Genomic DNA, 18,865 nt, shown 5'->3' on the forward strand with positions numbered 1-18,865 from the left:
CAAGTGTTTTTTATCAGGTCAACCTGGTCTATCCAATTATGGGAAGGAGCATACTGCTTCGCTTCTCTTGGCAAGGTTTTTCAGAAGTGGCTTGCCACCTCATTCCTAGGAATGAGAGAAAATGACTGGCCCAGAGTCATCCACCTTGCTTTGTGCCCATGACTAGAACACATGATCTTCTGATTATTAGTCTGATACATTAACCACTACATCAAATTGGCTCTTAGTCCTTGGATTACAGTTGGATTATTCTGTCTGCAGTGGAAATCAATCTTTTATAGCCTCATAAAAGAGGAAAAATAAACTTTTCTCATATACACTCAGAGCCTCTTGTGTCAATCTCATTTAATTTTCCTTAGCTATTAATTTGCCCCGTGTTTTACTGTGTAATTTATTTTTTTGTACGTGCTAATCACACAGATTAAACTCCTGCTGTTTCTTAAAAAGCTATTGTGCTGTTTCTAGGAGCTTTTGTTAACACAGCAGGTAATTTCCTGTTGAACCACAATGTGTAGCTATTTTTCCTTCTCCTTTTTCCTTTTGATTTGGCCCTGCACCTTCCAAAAAAAATGTACTGGGGAGATGGGTTCCTTTTTTAACTTAACAATTGCCTCAAATAAGAAAAGCTGCTCAGTTTATAAATAAAGTCTTACTAGCAGTATTAATAACGCAGGAGTTTAAATTTAATTGCCTTGATTTAACTCTTGGGACAGTCCCCTAGTGTAGCTGTTGCTACTAGAGTGGAATCCCATCTAGTGGAACCTTGGAAAGGTGCCTTTTCCATAGCTGCCCCACTATACAAGAACACTCTCCAATTGGTGATTTGACAGCCTTCCTACTTCTAACCTTACACAGAGACCTGACTTCACACTGAGGACTGGGATAAAGATTGTGTAGGCAGATAGCGTGGAAGGAGGGCAGCTGAGCCTGCAGTGGGCATCCCAAAGGGACAACTGTAGTGTTTTTCTTTATTGTTTTACTGTTTTTTACTGCTTTATTTCTGTTTTGCTTATTGGTTTTATTTTTGTGAGCCACTCAGAATTACTTAAGATGGGAGGACACATAAATCCTTCACATAAATAAATAAGGAACTCAATCCAGTTAAGGGGCAAAGTAATAAAGAAAAACACTTTTCTTCTAATGATAAATATTGTGCTTTTTATATTAGTTTAAAGGGACCGAGGTCATTTGCTGCTCATTTGGCCAGAGTGATTAGAGGAGCTGTCTCTAACATGGCAGTTTCCAGATAATTGTTTATACAATTTATATAGCCACCCATCTCAAAACAATCACTCTTGATGGTACATAGAAGGCTAAAAGCAAAAAAGAGAAATATATACAGTAAATATCAAGCAGACCAATACAATGCATGAGAGGGCTTAACAATCATTCTGTTTCTCATCAATGAAAACTAAAAGCAGACAAACCAGTTGTCAGGCCTGGCCTGTCTATGTGACCAAATACCTGAGGGAAGTTTTTTTTACTCCTTAAGAAAGGCCAACAGAGTTGGGGTTACCCAGATTTGTGAACTGACAGGAGATTATGGAAATTCAGTCTGACCAGTTGGGAAAGGATTTGTTAAAAAATTTACACACAACAGTAACAGTTGCCAATTCCTATTTGAATTCTTCAGTTGAGTGTGCTGCTTATTTTGTCACTTTGAAACAGCCACTGGATGGTTTCCCATATCATAGTCATCTAAAATTAATTGTATAGTTTATTATAGAATAAGTCAGAATAGCTTGGTTTATCTCACAAATCACACATAACTGTCATGGTTATAAACCCAAATTACTGGTTTTATACATGCATTAAGCTAAAATCAAAGCATGCTGGATGGAGAATTATGGGAATTGAAGATATCTTAAAGGTTGCCAACGTTCAAACACTGTTGTAAAAGACTGAGTTCTTTTCAAGAGTAATCACACAGTCCTAAAACTGTTTAAAACTTGGTCCCCCTCCTGAGTTCAGTGAGCCAAAAACTCAGAATCTAAACATTATCAGAAGTGAACCATGCACAGAAGTGAAGGGCAAGTAGATCTTCTATGTGCACTCACTATTTCAATTCCCCCATTGAAAAACACTCTCTTCACCCAGTTTTCACTATGCTAACGTTAGATGAATGATCTGGGCCTTCTATCCTAGCCCTAAAGAGGCATCTCTTGGAGGAGGTCAAAAACTTGAGTTGCAGCCACACATTTGAAGCCCTGCCTCTTTTCATGTATTATGTGTGTGAGAGATTCTTGCAAAAAAAGGGGTAAATACCTCTATGCTTTGAAAACTCTCTGGGGGTAACTTTCAAGTATGTCTAAGGCTCATGAGAGACTGCTTGTCTGCTGTTTCTATATCTCCACTGCTTGTTGTCTGTATATCTTATACTCTTGAACTCAGCCTTTGAATTATAATTACTTTAAAAAAAGCACTCTATTTATGGTATATCAAATTCACGAGATGTTTTCCTTGCTTTGAAACCCTAGAAAGCTACCTTACTCCATAAATCTACATTTTTCAGTATTGCTGGCCAGAATTAAACAATTTCAACTTTTTATTATGATATTAGTTGAAAAAAAATAATACGCAAAGCAGTCAAGCAAACATTGGCCTTGCTCAACCAGTGAGACTTCAAATGTATAATTCCCATCACTCTGTGCCAGGATTTCTTGGCTCAGAATTAAAGACATCTGAGATGTTTGAAGACTGCCAGACTGGACTGGCATAGCCTGGCATCAGCCCACACTTCTCCAGAGCTTCAAACAGAATTGTTTGACTGTGGATGCTTGGAGCCAATCCCTCTATACAACACACATTGCTTTACTTACTGAATGTGCCTAGCCTTTGTTCTTTATTTCCCATATTTGTGCTTAAAGATGGATGATGACCTTCTTATTTCCAGAATGCATGACCTGCAATTTATAACATATTTGTACCTATTCTCTCACTCTTCTTTCTATACAGAAGACTGTGACTGTGAGGGTTACTTCAATGGACAATACATAGGTGGGTACCAGTCTTTGTAATGAATGATACATATCCAGATTTTGCCTTAGAACCTGGAAGGTATATAGTTCAATTGTTCTGCAAATAGTTCTGCAACACCTAATGCATTTGTATAAAGTTGCTTTATAACTAATGATGTTGACTTACACCAGATTGAAATGTGGTAGATTAGAGAGGGCTGGAGGAATCCTTCTGAAACTTTGTTCTCAAAGATGTTCTTTATTTAGGGGAGAATAAGAGCTGCCACTATGGGAGAAAGAAAAATGTCTATGGCTGCAGCCATGGGACATGATTGAAAAATGGGCTGAACTTAATGGATGAATAAGTAATAGAAATGGTTCTTTCTTGGTACTTCATTTTAGTTCTAGTTATGCTCTTGATCCCCTTCCCTGGTTTATTTTTGACATTCAAATAGGCAGTCCTCAGCTTATGGCCAAAATGGAGCCTACCCTTTACTTTGTAATGTCGTACTTTGTGATGGTCATAAAGTGAGTCATCATGTGACTGACTTGATTTTTAGGAATTTTTTTTGTGGCAGTTGTTAAGCAAAGGCTATGATTGTTAAGCAAACCATTCAGCAAAAACAATGTAAATAATAAATCATGGTCTGGTGACTCTGGGGTGCTGGGAACAGCCATAAATGTGGGCCAAGTGCTGAGCACCTAAAATGCTCTCTTGTAACTCTGTGTGTGTGTGTGTGTGTGTGTGTGTGTGTGTGTGTGTAGGGGGGTGTTGGAACTTTGAAACCAAGTTGTAAGTACCTTTTGGGAGATAATTCAAATTGGTGCTAAGCCATCAGTTGTTAGCTGAGGACTAGCTGTTATATACATATCATAATGGATATTTTTACTTTTGGAAATTTGACAACAACTTAGTAAGAAGGGGAGGATATAATCTTTTGAAGTTTGAGAATCACCAGATGATTGGATAGCAGACTAAATGGTGTTGCTTAAGCCTTTTATAACACTTTGAACAACACAGAGAAGAAAAACATTACTTTTGGTCTTTTAGCTGGCTTGCGACGAAGTTTCCGACTGAGCCGAAAGGAGAAGCAGAGTGATCCAAATGAAGCCAAACAAACTGAACAAAGCTCCATTCCAGAATTTCTCACATATGAGGAAGTCATCAAATACCAGCAGCAGCCTGGTGAAAGGAAGAGACTGGTGGTTTTAATTGGTGAGTTGCTGTGTGTAAAAAGAGCACCATTTTGTTACTGGGAACTGATGGTTGACATGCTGCAGATCAGTTTCTCAACCTTGGCAACTTTAAGACACGCGAACTTCAACTCCCCAAATTCCCCAGCCAGCCCATGCTTTAAAGTTGCCAAGATTGAGAAACACTGACATAGATAGTGGAGATCAATATTTTCAAATGTTTGTGAACTCAAAAGATGCACCCTGAAGTTCTCATCTTTTTAGGAAGATATGGATGTGGTAGAGCTTAGCAGTCAGTATCCAGGAAAAGCGAGTTTTGGATCCATCAGCAAATCATCAAAATTCAGGTAGTTCCCAATTAAGTAGTCATTTATTCTACTATATATAAAATAGATAATTCAAAGGATCATACCTCTTGTAATTGGTTCTGGGTAGCTTTGGGATTAATAATTTTCTCTTCATGTTCACTAAATTCATGAATCATTTCAAAACTGATGGAATTTGAATAAAGTTATGAGAGATGGTACTTTCAGAGGGTGAGCTGGTGTGAGGGGAATTCAGTGGAGCAGCAGTTTCCCAGCAAGGAAGGAGCATATTCCAGAAAAGGGAAAGGGGATACAAAAGGCAGCGTAGCCCTGACCTGGATAAGTGACAGAGAGAAAGCGGATCTACTCCCTGGAATCTCCCTGGGCATATCCATTATGGTGAGAGTAGTAAGGGTTTAATCTGTCAAGATTCTGTCTATGTCACTCTTAGCTTGATAAGCATACTTCTTTGAAGGTACATTGAGGTTGTACGTGCAGGTTGTATCTAGTATCCCATTGAAGGCTCCAGATTTTAAGAATATAAAACTCATGCTGGATGAGAATCAAGTTCTTTTGGTCTAGAATCCCATTTCCTCAAAGGCTCATCTGATAACTCTGAGAAGCTCAGATCAGGATACAGGGATATCAGCCTGTTCCTGCTGTTCATTTGGCGCACAGGGATTTTGTTTCCTATTTTGGAAGTTGTAAACATTAGCACCTGGTTGTTGGATGATGCAGAGTACCATCACCTCCTTGAAGGAAACAAAAAGATAAACATGTAATAAAAATAAATATTTTAAAATTGTTTATATGAGTGTTTCTGAATCTTGGTAACTTTAAGACATGTGGCCTCAACTCCTGGAATTTCTCATCAGCCATGTCTTAAATTTGCCGGGGTTGAGAAGAACTGGTTTATATGTAAAATAAACATGCATGAGGAATCTTACTCATCTTCCTTTCTGCAATTTAGCATTTTCCCACTGTGTTTTACTTCTTCCACTGAGCAGGTTATAGGTTGCTACCCAATTCCTTAACCTGGAATGGGAAAGCAGCAGGTTAAACTGGCCTTGCCAGCTTGGTCCTCTAAAGACAAAGCTCTTCAGAGGTCCAAACTATCTCTGTGGGATGCCTTTCCCTTCTGACTTAAATTGAGAAGGAAGGCCAGTTGCTTGAAAAGATAAAGCTAATAAGTAGGAAAGTTGAGCAAAACCTTCATTTAGTGCTTTCAAAGTACTAGAATTGACTTATATGGCTATTTAAAAAGTAAAGTGGCTTTGGGCTGTGTGTGGGATCTAGATGGGGGTCATTAGACAGGAGGAGATGATGAATTTAGGATTGCTAACTTTTCATTCCATGCCTGCTGTTTGCAATGGAAAACTAGAAATGCCCACTAGAATAAATAGAAGTTTTGCACTCTGATCTGGAGAGGAATCATATCAGAGGCCATGAGCTTATTGGGACACGGAAGTTTGTTATTAAAAAGTTTTTAAGACTGTTGCTAACAGTTCACGTATCTTATTTGATTCACTTATAAGGGCAGAACCAACATAGATAAAGCTGCCAATCAAATGTTGGCCTGTATCTTTTTATGGTTGGCTTCTGCTGCATATGCCTTGTGTTTTGTCACTCACTTCTTCCTCTGATCTGTCAGGTTCTTTGGGGTCTCGGTTAAATGAACTCAAGCAGAAAGTAGTGGCAGAAAATCCACAAGAATATGGAGTTGCTGTGCCACGTAAGTTGCTGTGCCACATCCCCCCCAAAGATGTATCTAGTCACCTATCCCCTTCCCATGAAATGCAAAGTTGTTTATTTCTTTATTTATGTTATTTTATTAATACCAATATCAAACTGCTCAATGGTAAGGTTCTCTAGATGACTTACTGTTGTTTAGTAATTCAGTCATTACCATTTTTTCACATCCTAATGGACATCAATTTGCCAGAATTATCTATGAATAAATGCTTGGATTTTTGTAAAGTTATGCTTATTTTATCAGTAAAAGCATGTGGCCATCACATGTTCTGCTGTCAACTTTTCTATTCCATCTATGTTTCCAACCATCAGAGTCTTCTCCAGAGATTCATGTTTACATTATATGGCTAAAGTAGTTAAACATTAGCTTTATTATCTAAGATTGAATGATTACTTCTTGCTGTTCATTGTACTCAACAGTTTCCACCGCAACAGGGAAAACATATTAATTTTAATTCATTCAGACTTTCCTAATGTCTAGCTTTCATAACCATAACTTAAACAGTTGCTTTTTATTTGGATAAATTTTCTTACATTGCTGATGTCTTTTGCCTGTACTTTTCTCATTTATTTTCAACAAACCAACAGACAGCCGTTTCTCCTCATTTTGCTGTTTACCATGTAGAATATTTTTGTTTCACCTTTGATGATATCACAGATTTGGTCCAGAGCGCTCTCCAAACATTCTGTTTATTCAGTCTAATATATTAAATCTGTTATTTACCAGTACCTTCACTGCTTACTCATATGAAATATTGCTGAGATTGTATCTTGTTGGTCTGATTATTTTGTTGCTTTCTAAATTGGAATTCATAAAATGTTCCTGATTTAAACCTCAGTCAGGTCTTGTTTTTGTTGGCAAAGCTGAACACCTCCATTTTAACTTGCAAAGTATATAGTTTTAGTCAATGTGTTTTTGATGTTGTCTGTCCAGCAATTAAATCTAGCAGCTTATTAGAAGTAGGTATTTACTGCAAATAATAAATGATCTTGGGAGAATTCTATTAATCAATCACCTGCTTCGTTTCAATACCAAATTCATTTGTTCCCATGATTCCAAATGCTTTTTTATTTTAATGTTTTAGTACACACATTGCCTATTATGACTGTGACATGTTTTAGTTTGTGAAGTGGGACAACAGGTTACTCTAGGAACTTTTAAATATAATCTTCCTCTAGATCTGTGCTTTAAGCAAAAAATGGGATCTTTGTAACATAGGAAATCTCACCTTGAACTTGGATTGAGACAATTCTGCCATTTTGTGTGTGTGTGTGTGTGTGTGTGTGTGTATCTAAGCATTGACTTTTGCACTCTTGGTAAAAATGATGACTTCTCTATTTGTTCTGTGAATTTCCTGTCCACAGAAGAAGATTTGTGTAAAGATGAATTCTCATCCATTTTATTTAACTCCATCTGAGAAAGTCAGTACTGTATTCCACTGTGACATTTCTGCTCTGATAATATTATGTTCCTGATATTTCACGCATGGATGTGGTGTTTGTGTATGTGAATACACAGAAACACACATCCTACTGCACTTTTTGATTTTGTCTGTGGATACAGTGGATATCGTAAGCACCAATGTTATCCGTATTTGTTCTCTGCCCTTACCCATTAGCTTACTGAATACTTTCCAGTTTGAAGAATTCATTTACCGAGGCCATGCAAATATTTGTTCTGATTGTGAGTATTGTCTGGTTTTCTTGGTTGCCTTTTCCTTCTTCACTGAATCATGATTGACCCCATCTTTTCTCTCTGATCTGGCCATTTCTGGGTCAGTGTTCTGAGAAAGTGCAGTTTCAAAAATATACTCGCAGAGCCACTGGGATGTGGAATCCAACTCACTTTATAAGATAATGATCCATGAATTGGGACTTATAAGACACCAGGATAAAATATAGCAAAAAACAATCACTTGATAAACAGTCAGCATATAAACAACCTAACATAAGGTAAACATGCTGGTTAGGATACTGGAAGATGTGAAATTGTGTGCGAGACACCTTGACCTAAAAAGTACATATATATATAACTGAAAAGGTATAACATACCTCAAAAGAAGATTAAGCTTTTCTTTTGTCTATTATTCCCTCCTCCTTTTACAGGCTGCCTCTCTTGGGCCACTTTGGGCCAGATCAGGGGTGAAATCTAAAAATTTTCCATACCGATTCTGTGGGCGTGGCTTAATTGGTGGCCGTGGCTTGGTGGTCAGATGACTGGGTGGGCATGGCCAATAACAATAAATAATAAAAATAATAAACAAAGTATAAAAAACAATAAGAGGTACCAAAAACCAACTTTTACACTTTACACACACACACATCACAACACAACACAACTGACTCACACACAACGTAAAAGCAGCTGCACTTCACACTTCACACAGCCACAAAAAGCTCAAAACCAACTTTCAAACTTTATACACACACACACCACAACTGCCACACACACACACTCACACAAAATGCCACATACAGCTTTCTGAGATTTTGTGTGTTTGTGTAGAGTGAAACACTACAGAAACATACCAAATCTCAGAAAGCTGCACAAATATTTTATTTTATTATTTTATTTTATTTTATTGTGGACTTCAGTTCCCAGAGTTGCTCAGCCAGCAAAGCCAGCCAGCATTAGTCGATCACTGAGGAAATAGATTAGCTAAGCAATTGATTCTGTCTGGCTGAAAGTGAAACTAGTGCTTTCGGGCTGGAAAAAGAGCCATGCGTTCATCAGTAATCAGGTAAATGCCTTATAATCTCTATTCTTACTTGTAGAAAACATGTTTTCTACAAGTAAGAGTACAAGTAAGGTTCTGCTGATGAGGAACTCAGGTGAAATCGCCAGAGGAGACTTAAATTTTTTTTTAAGTTTAAAGGCTCTGCCGATCTCAGCTGAGGGGCGGGATCCTCAAAGGCTTTTTTTTACTTTTAAAGGCATGTTTCGGCTGAAGAAAAGCCGGCTTTTAAAAGTAAAAAAAAACAACCACCTCTGCTGATGGTGCGGCTCAGCAGAGGCATTGGGGGCGGGACCAGGGATTTTTGCTACCGGTCCTCTGAACCAGCAGCCGCCATCGCTAGCTGGTCCAAACTGGGAGCATTTCACCCCTGGGCCAGATAATCCCTCTTCTCTCCTTTTTAAAAACTGCCTTCAGAGCAATCCAGTGGTGAAATCTGAACTGGTTTACTACCGATTTGTTGGCTGCGCATGTGCGCTGTGCGCGCAAATGCAGTGCATACCATGCACCAAATACAAGGTGCACGCATGCAGTGCACGTCAAAAGGAGGCACGGGGTAAATAGAACACTGCGGTGTGTGATCAGCTATGGCGCGCAATCTTTTTTTTTACTTTTAAAAGCATTTTTTTACAACCTCTTCAGCCGAAGAGATCGTAGAAAAAATGCTTTTAAAAGTAAAAAAAAAAGCCTCTGATGATCGTGCGGCTCAGCTGTGATCGTCAGAGCCTTTTAAAAGCAAAGAGGTTGTAAAAAAATGCTTTTAAAAGTAAAAAAAAGGCTCTGACAATCACGTGGCTCAGCTGGGCATGGGCGGGGGGGACAGGGATTTTTGCTACTGGTTCTCTGAACCACTGCTATTGCTACCAGATCAGTCAATCCGGTCCGAACCGGGAGCATTTCATCCCTGAAGCAATCCCACAGTGTGTGTGTAAATTTTTAACGCAAGGAGTATGTTAAGTCTTTTCATCTTTTCGCATCTTAAAATCAACCCCTCTCCTTTGGCTAATGTGTAGTCCACTGCTGTAAAATATGACTAGTTTTGCAAATTAACCTGAAGGTTAGCTGTTGATTGGGAGAGTTTGTTTCCCTGGTAAATATCTATCTGTCTGTCTGTCTATCTCCTTGGCTTCTCAGGCAACCAATGACTCCAGTAGGGTGGCAAAATGCAGCCATCTAAATTATTCTACCTTAGTTAATTCTTGAATTATATCTTCCCAAGAGTATCACAAATCAACAAACCTTAAAAAAAAACCAAGCAGAAAACTTGCAGAACGCAAACACAAATAATTTGAAGCTTTTATTATTATTCACACCCAACTTGCTGCATTTATTATAAGTGCTAAACTATTGAAAAGGTCTGCAGTATGTGGACGATGGTTGAATTGGCAGCCTGTCCATCTGGAACATGTGATAGAAATAATTATCCTAGCGTATCTTAAATAATTGCTGTCTGTGACCATATGTCGCATAACCTAATCCTCTGTTCATTTTTTCTGTCCATTTCTCATGTCGTGAGAACAGCACAGATGGACCTTTTCTCCAGTGGGATCATCATAAATGTAGACATTGCTTTCTATCTCTATGGGACCATTTGTGTCAGATGTGTGTTTTTGCACGTGCAGCAATTGGCTTGAACAGGAGTAAATTGTGGGTGGAGATTGTTTGTCCAAGGGATTCTCTTTGGTTTGCTTGCTAAGCTTTGTAGCATATTCCCAAGAGCTTTATAAACATAGCTTGGAATGGTGTTTCAGCTGTCACATATTTGGCTCATTGGAGTTCTAGCTGTATCCTTCCTCTAATAGTCAGATTCCTGTATCTACAATATCTAATATAAAACAGGAAAAGCTCTGTTGGATCAGATTGAAGATTGTCCTGAACTAGGTCTTCCTTGTTTTAATTTTCACAGTAACCAAAGATGTCCATAGGAAGTCCACAATATAAGACCGTGTTTTTGTTTCTAAAGCTTCTGTTTCTTTTTTGGTAGGGAAAGTGCCAGTAGTGTGTGTGTGTGTGTGTGTGTGTTTTAGAATCATGGTATTTGAGAAGTTCTTTTTATTTTTACAACAGCTTCTCCACATGCCATAAGTCTAATCTTAATTGGTCCCTTTCAGATATTTAATATGGTTTGTGTTCACACAATATTGCTTGTTTTTCCTTAGCTTGATTTGTGAACCTATATATTGTGTCTTAGCATTATATATGAATCAAGCAATGTTTTCTGAAATTCTTGTGTTGCCTGTTAATCTAGAATTTGTAAAATGGATACTGAAGTTGAAAAATGTAAAGCGAAGCGAGGACTGAAACAAACAGCATCATATTTACTTAATTTGTCTCCATTAATTACTTACAGTTTTTTTTTAAAATTTGCATTTATATCCCGCCCTTCTCCGAAGACTCAGGGCGGCTTACACTATGTTAAACAATAGTCTTCATCCATTTGTATATTATATACAAAGTCAATTTATTGACTTTTATCAGGGGATCTTCCTCCATGTATCATGGTGAGCCCCAGTTGCAAGGATGGTCTCCAGAATTCAGCTCACAAAATGGCTGCTTTGTATGGGCAAGCTCTATAGTTCTGAGATCTCTCATTTCCCCTCCCCAAGAGTTGCTCAGTTTAGGCATCAACAAAGGAAGATTAGGATTAAGTATCTAGCTGGGACTGAGTGCTTGCTTCAACAAAAGAAAGAAATAATGATCTGATTGGTGTTGGAACTGGAAATTTATTATCTCACAGCTTGCAAGAGTAAATAGGAGGACCTAGCTTGTCTAAGCAGTCTTTCTTCCAGTATTAATTGAAAAATGCAGGTCAATCATAGGACACGCAGTTATGGTTATTCATCAGGTCATGGGTTAAAAATCCTGTCTTAAACATTACTGAAGGAACAACAATTGCAGGAAGAAAAAATACTGTAAAACAAATTAATCTCATGACACTATGAATAAAAAGCGGATATGGAAGTTGCTTGGATTAGAGTGAAAAAGAAAGTTACCTTAACAAGTGCCACACAAGTGTATGAAGTTATAGTGGAAAGTATGAAAGAGCATGCATAATGAAATGATGAAGTGAAAGAAGCTGTGGATGATGAAAAACAAATTTAAAGGTTTCTTTAAATATAGTATGAATTGGATGTCAATATTTTCAGTTTGTTTAATTTTTTAAAGATAAATCACCTATAAGAAAAAAATGCAAAACTATTATTGAGTAAGGTACAATTGCACTTCATTGTACTTTGATATACAATACTCATAAACATTTACTGTTTTCATATATTTCTAACTTCATTCTTTAATCAGTCATTTCCCCCCTTTAAAGCTATACCATAAATGTTTAAATTTGGCTTGCTGTGTAACATATAAAATTTAAGGAAGCCTTTTCAGGTTTGAATTTGGTCAAATTTCTATTATACTGATAATTTTGCCGTTGATGCATGTTTTCCAAGTTTAAGTTTCCTATCTGATATTATTGATAATGTCTCTTTTTCAATGTTTATCCTTGTGGCTGTCAACATGTCTCTTAATAAATTGTGATGATGAGGAGGAGGAGGGGGAGGATGAGCTGATATGTCCTGGAATTATGCCTAATTAAAAATATGACTTCAATTCAAATTTGGTTTCTAAAATTCTCCAGATGTTGCTGTTTGTTTTTGATACTTTTGAATTTTCTTGCATGTCCATCACACATGATGAAATGTATTGTGACATTTACAGTATGTATTAATATACAATTTGTCTACCTTAGCAATTATTGATGAAATTGTAACCCATCTGTAAAACATTTTACATCCTTATTGTTTTGTTTTGTTTTAAACTGTAACTTGTTGATTTGTTTCTTTCCATTGTTGTATTGTATTTGTTCCTTTGCATCTGCTTGCTATACAATTTTGATTACTTCTATCTTTGAGTCATATCCAAATAATAGTTTGTGTATATACCACATAGTTGGTTCTAATTCTGTGTATTTCAAATTCTGTCATTTTTCAGGGACATTTTTATTCTTCCAATCCTATTAAATGTCTCATTTAATGACCCTGTACCATAAATATCTATAAAGTTCCTTACCTAGGTCAGCTGTTTCCAATTTTGACATTTTGCTATCTGGGGATTGTATCCATTTGGTTAACCATGACATCAGGTTCTGTATATATAATTTGAAACGTTGCAGAGCAAGGCCCCTTCTGTATTGTTTTGTTTTTTTTTAATTGAAAAAGTTTTAAAAAAACAAAAACATTTTCCCCCCTTTTTCCCCCCTCCCTCCCAGAAAACTCCATTCAATTAAATATCTTTCCTGCATATTGTCTTTTAAAAAAGCTGAGATTTTAGCCATCTCAGCCATAGAGTATTAACCTTATAATCTTTCAAATAATCATAAATGTCCCTATTCGATATTTTATCTTTTGCATATAGAGCAGTATAAAATTCTGAGAAGGCCTTTTTAATTTTATTCTGTTGATATATCTCTTTACCTTTATATTCTATTTTTTGTATGACACGTGCTTTCTGTTTTTTCCTTAAGTTATATGCCAGCCATCTCCCAGGTTTATTTGCGTTACAGAAGGTATTATGTTTAGCATATTGTATATTCGTTGCCACCTGGTCTGCCATTAACATATTAAATTGACTCTGTAATATTCTTATAGCCTCTTTAAGTTTGTGATCTTGTGGGTTTTGAATTAATAACTGTTGCTTCTTTTGAATTTCTTCTTCCAAGTACCTACGCTGCCTTTGTTTATTATTCCTCTGCCTATTGTCCAAATATATCAATATACCTCTAATAAAAGTTTTACTCGCCTCCCACACAGTTCCTATAGGTATCCCCTTATGCATATTAAAATCAAAAAATTCTTTCAGCTGTTTCTTACAATGATTTACATTATCCTCATATCTAAACAGATTTTCATTCAGCCTCCATGTTCTACCACCTTTTTTCCCTTGTAATAATTCCATCCATACTGGGCTATGGTCAGTTAAACACCTCGGAAATATCTTCATCTTCTTCACCCTAGAAAGCAAGTCATTAGAAATTAAGATAAAATCAATATGTGAGAAAGATTGATGCCTATTGGAGAAAAAAGTAAAATCTCTCTCATCTGGATTCCGCAACCTCCATATATCTCTAAACTCAAAGTCTTCCATCATTTCAAAGAAGGATTTTGGTAGTTTTGCATGTATAGGTATCTTCTTAGAAGAGGTTCTCTTATCACTTCTTGTATCAATTACTCCATTCCAGTCTCCTAATAAAATAAACGAACTATAATCCCAGAGGATCAACCTCTCGTGTAACATTCTATAAAACTTTTCTTGTTGCTGATTAGGTGCATAAATACCTATCAGCAAAGTCTTTTTTGCATCTATCACCAGTTCAATAGCAATAAATCTTCCTTGAATATCTGCCTCAATTAACTTAGCTGGTATATCCTTCCTGATATATACAACAATTCCATGCTTCTTTTCCAAAGCTGATGCAACAAAATGTTTACCTAATTTTGAGTTAATTAAGTATTTTTGGTCTGATAATTTTATATGTGTCTCTTGCAGGCAAATCACATCATTTTTAAATTGTTTCAAGTAGTGAAATATTTTCCTTCTTTTCTGAGCTGAATTCAAACTATTAACATTCCATGACAAAATTCTATTTGCCATTACTGGCCTCCTGAAGCTTTGAAGCAAACAACGGAAGATCCTCCTCCGGTATCTTCTGTCTAGCTTCTCCCACAGCTTCCATACTGGGGTCTTGACTTTTACTTTGAAACTGTTGCTCTTCTTTACGCTTAAGAGCTCCTCTTGTCACCCTTTGCTCTTGTGGTTCCTCTGATGCTGGCAGCAATAAAGCCTCTTGGATCACCACACCTTCTTGGATCTCTTGAAGTTTTTCTATCACTTCTATTTCGACTTTCAAAACTGTAGAAAGAAAATCCTTTGCCTTTAAAACAGTGTCAATTCTATATCTCCTTCCTTGATAAAATACTGTCAGTCCAACTGGCACCTCCCATCTAAATTGAATCTGATGTTTTTTAAGTTCTTGTGTAAAAAAAACAAATTCCTTCCTATCTCTTAACATCTTGGAAGGAATCTCTTTCAGCACCTTCAGCTCCTGTTCTCCAATTTTTAAAGTTGTCTGATATGAAACTTGCAAATCTGATTTCTCATAGTTCTTTTCACAAAATAAACCACAATGTCCCAAGGAAGCTTTCTCTGTCTTGCGATCCAGGAATTAGCTCTATATATTTTATCAATTTGGTAAGCTACCTCTTGGGATTCCACTTCAATAAATTCAGCCAATGCTTCTGATATAATTTTTCTTAAGTCCTCTCCTCGCTGTTCTTGCATACCACGGAATCTAAGAGCTCCTTCCATAAGTTTATATTGTAATATCACAACCTGATCTTCATTTTGATCCACTTTTTTCTGAACACCTTGCATTTTGTCTTCTAAATGCTTATTTGACTGAGAGATCTGTTGCATTTCTTCTTCCAATCCCTCAATTTTTTTACTCAATCTTTGAACAGCCATAAGAATATCTTCTCTTATTTTTGCATTAAAATTCTCCATCATCTCTTTTTGCCTATCTTCAGAAAGTTTTAATTGTTCTTTCAATATATCCTCAAGATTTGGTTCTGATCCCCTTCTTCCAGAAGGCTTTAAAGGTTTAGCTGCCATTCTGTCTTCAAAAGAATCAGGAATTTAAACTTAAAAACTTTTCTTTACTCCTTTCAGTATAAGAGAACTCCGTTTGTAACAATCCACAAATAACGCTACTTTGTTGTACTAAAAAAAATCACTTTCACTTTCAGACGCCATTTTAAAAGTCAATTAATCAGAGACAAAGAGAAGTTTCAAATTTCAAATGGGGAGTCGGTATACTTGCTGTGTTGTTTCTACTTCAAAGATCGAACGCTTGTGAAATTCCCGTCTGCTTAGAAAATCAATCAATTTAACAAGTCCTTTTGAGCAGAAGTGACTCCTACTCCTTATTCCTGAAAAAAACAGGAGCACGTTTGAAGTTGGAGATAGTGAAGTTCGGTGGGACCATAAATCCAGAAAAATTTGCTCTTAAGAGCAAACCCCCTGGCTAGATCTACCACTCCCCCACAGCTCTGCGTAAACCCCCCTATGCCCGAGGGGTATGCTAAGGTCAGTGAACAGTGATTTATACTGTTTCACTGACTTTTACAATCTTCTAACGCGGAGTGCCCCTTCTGTATTGTGAGTCTTGTAACATTTTAAATTTTACTGTAGGTTTTTTTCCTTTATTCATATACATTTATTAACATTTTTTTGCCATTCTCATAAAATATTTTCTGGGATCTGAATTGACACCATTTGAAACAAGTATGTTCATCTTAATAGTTTAGTTGCAGTTCAACTTAACCAAGGAAGCTTTAAGTTTTTTCACTTTTCAAGATCTATTATAAATTCTTTCTATAGCTTTCTAGAGTTTTGATATATTTTTTCATTGTTGCATGTCACATATTTCACTTAAATCTATTATCTGACAGCCAGATAATACCTGACACTGACAGCTAGGATATCTTCTTGGGTTAAGTATATTGTAAACATTTTTGTTGTTTGAACAGTGATTTCTTTTATGCAAAAAATTCACCGAAGCTTTGGTTTATTTTTCTTAGATGTCTTATTGTAAAGGTTAATACTATATCAGCTGCATAACATTTGGTTTATATTCTTCTCTATGGAATTTGAGACCAGATATTTGTTTGCTGTCTCAAATCTTTTCTGCCAATATTGGCAATGATAAATAATAGGAGGAAAAAGTGGATTCTCTGTGCCCGATAGCTTTGTTGATCTGAATATTTGCAGAAAGTGCACTTTTGGCTATGATCTTAATGTTTACTGTTGATACACAGTTTTGGCTCATGCTTTAAACCAAGCTTGGGTAAATTATTGAAAAATTGGTAAGTCTTCTCCAGGGTCTATTTTGTTCAGTAGTGCAAATAAAAACATCCCTATGAGTTATCAAAGGCTTTTCTGTAACTTGCAAAATTAGTGGTGTCCTTTTTCTGTTAAAAAATAATATATTCTGTTGTATTAATTAATAAATCTGGTTTATTAATTATAAATTTCATTTATGTTTGTCCTCAGTACATAGCCTGTTTGGTTAATATGTACTATTTTGGAAATTCATTTCTTTAGTTTTATGAAAATTTTATAGTCAACATTCAGCGGAGAACTTTGTCTGCATTGCTGGGGTTTTTACTAGGCTATTCATTTCATTGTAAATCAAAATTATGTGTTCTTTTCCTATTTACAATACTGCCATTGCCTCTTGACTTCATTCAATGGGTTTGTCAGTGGTTCCAGCAATTCCTCAAAGTTTCTCATAGTCAAATTGTTGCTTGACTTCTTGAAATTCTTTCATAGTGGTCTTGTTATTATTATTTATTTATTTATTTATTTTATTTATTCATATTTTTATACCGCCCTATCTCCCTAGGAACTCAGGGCGGTGTACAGCCATATAAAAACAACATAAATATACAAAGTAAAACATTAATCTAAAAAACTTATTAAATAGGCCAAATATTTAAAATAGACATATAAATAATAAAACCCAATTTAAAACCAAATCTAAAATTTAAACAATTAAAATTTAAAAATCTAGTCCAGTCCTGCGCAAATAAATAGATGTGTCTTAAGCTCGCGGGGGAAGGTCCGAAGGTCAGGAAGTTGACGAAGTCCTGGGGGAAGCTCGTTCCAGAGGGTGGGAGCCCCCACAGAAAAGGCCCTTCCCCTGGGCGTCGCCAGTCGGCACTGCCTAGCTGACGGCACCCTGAGGAGTCCCTCCCTGTGAGAGCGCATGGGCCGGTGGGAGGCATTCGGAGGCAGCAGACGGTCCCGTAAGTAACCCGGCCCTATGCCATGGAGCGCTTTAAAGATCATTACCAAAATCTTGAAGCGCACCCGGAAAACCACAGGCAGCCAGTGCAGTCTGCGCAGGAGAGGTGTTACATGGGAGCCACGAGGGGCTCCCTCTATCACCTGCGCAGCCGCATTCTGAACTACCTGGAGTCTCTGGGTGCTCCTCAAGGGGAGCCCCATGTAGAGAGCATTGCAGTAGTCCAGACGAGATGTCACGAGTGCATAAGGCATCCCGGTGTAGAAAGGGGCGCAACTGGCGAACCAGGCAAACCTGGTGAAAAGCTCTCCTGGAGACGGCCGTCAAATGATCTTTGAAAGACAGCCGTCCATCTAGGAGAACGCCCAAGTTGCGTACCCTCTCCATTGGGGCCAATGACTCGCCCCCAACAGTCAGCCGAGGCTGCAGCTGACTGTACCGGGATGCCGGCATCCACAGCCACTCCGTCTTGGAGGGATTGAGCGTGAGCCTGTTTCTCCCCATCCAGACCCGTACGGCTTCCAGACACTGGGACAACACCTCGATAGCTTCGCTGGGGTGGTCCGGTGTGGAAAAGTACAGCTGAGTGTCATCAGCGTACAGCTGGTACCTCACACCAAAGCCACTGATGATCTCACCCAGCGGCTTCATATAGATGTTGAACAAGAGGGGCGAGAGGATCGACCCCTGAGGCACCCCACAAGTGAGGCGCCTCGGGGCCGACCTCTGCCCCCCCGTCAACACTGTCTGCGACCGATCGGAGAGATAGGAGGAGAACCACCATAAACGGTTCCTCCCACTCCCAATCCCTCCAACCGGTGCAGCAGGATACCATGGTCGATGGTATCAAAAGCCGCTGAGAGGTCTAATAGGACCAAGGCAGAGGAATAACCCCTATCCCTGGCCCTCCAGAGATCATCCACCAACGCGACCAAAGCCGTCTCAGTGCTGTAACCGGGCCGGAAACCGGACTGGAATGGGTCTAGATAGACGGTTTCCTCCAGGTACTGGGGTAGCTGACATGCCACCACACTCTCTACAACCTTCGCTGCGAAGCGAAGGTTGGAG

The 18,865-nt window shown here is 37.8% G+C and overlaps 1 protein-coding gene across 3 annotated transcripts in view; it reads left to right on the plus strand.

The window, feature by feature from the left end:
- Positions 1-18,865, plus strand: part of MPP3 (MAGUK p55 scaffold protein 3) — a 121,855-nt gene that overhangs the window by 63,518 nt on the left and 39,472 nt on the right. For all 3 annotated transcript variants that reach the window (XM_058181916.1, XM_058181917.1, XM_058181918.1), the window contains 3 exons: positions 2,959-2,997; positions 4,009-4,173; positions 6,108-6,188. In XM_058181916.1, coding sequence (XP_058037899.1) covers positions 2,959-2,997; positions 4,009-4,173; positions 6,108-6,188 — 285 coding nt within the window. The remainder of the gene's footprint in view (positions 1-2,958; positions 2,998-4,008; positions 4,174-6,107; positions 6,189-18,865) is intronic.

This window comes from Ahaetulla prasina, chromosome 4, assembly GCF_028640845.1.
Source record: "Ahaetulla prasina isolate Xishuangbanna chromosome 4, ASM2864084v1, whole genome shotgun sequence".
Lineage (NCBI taxonomy): Eukaryota > Metazoa > Chordata > Lepidosauria > Squamata > Colubridae > Ahaetulla > Ahaetulla prasina.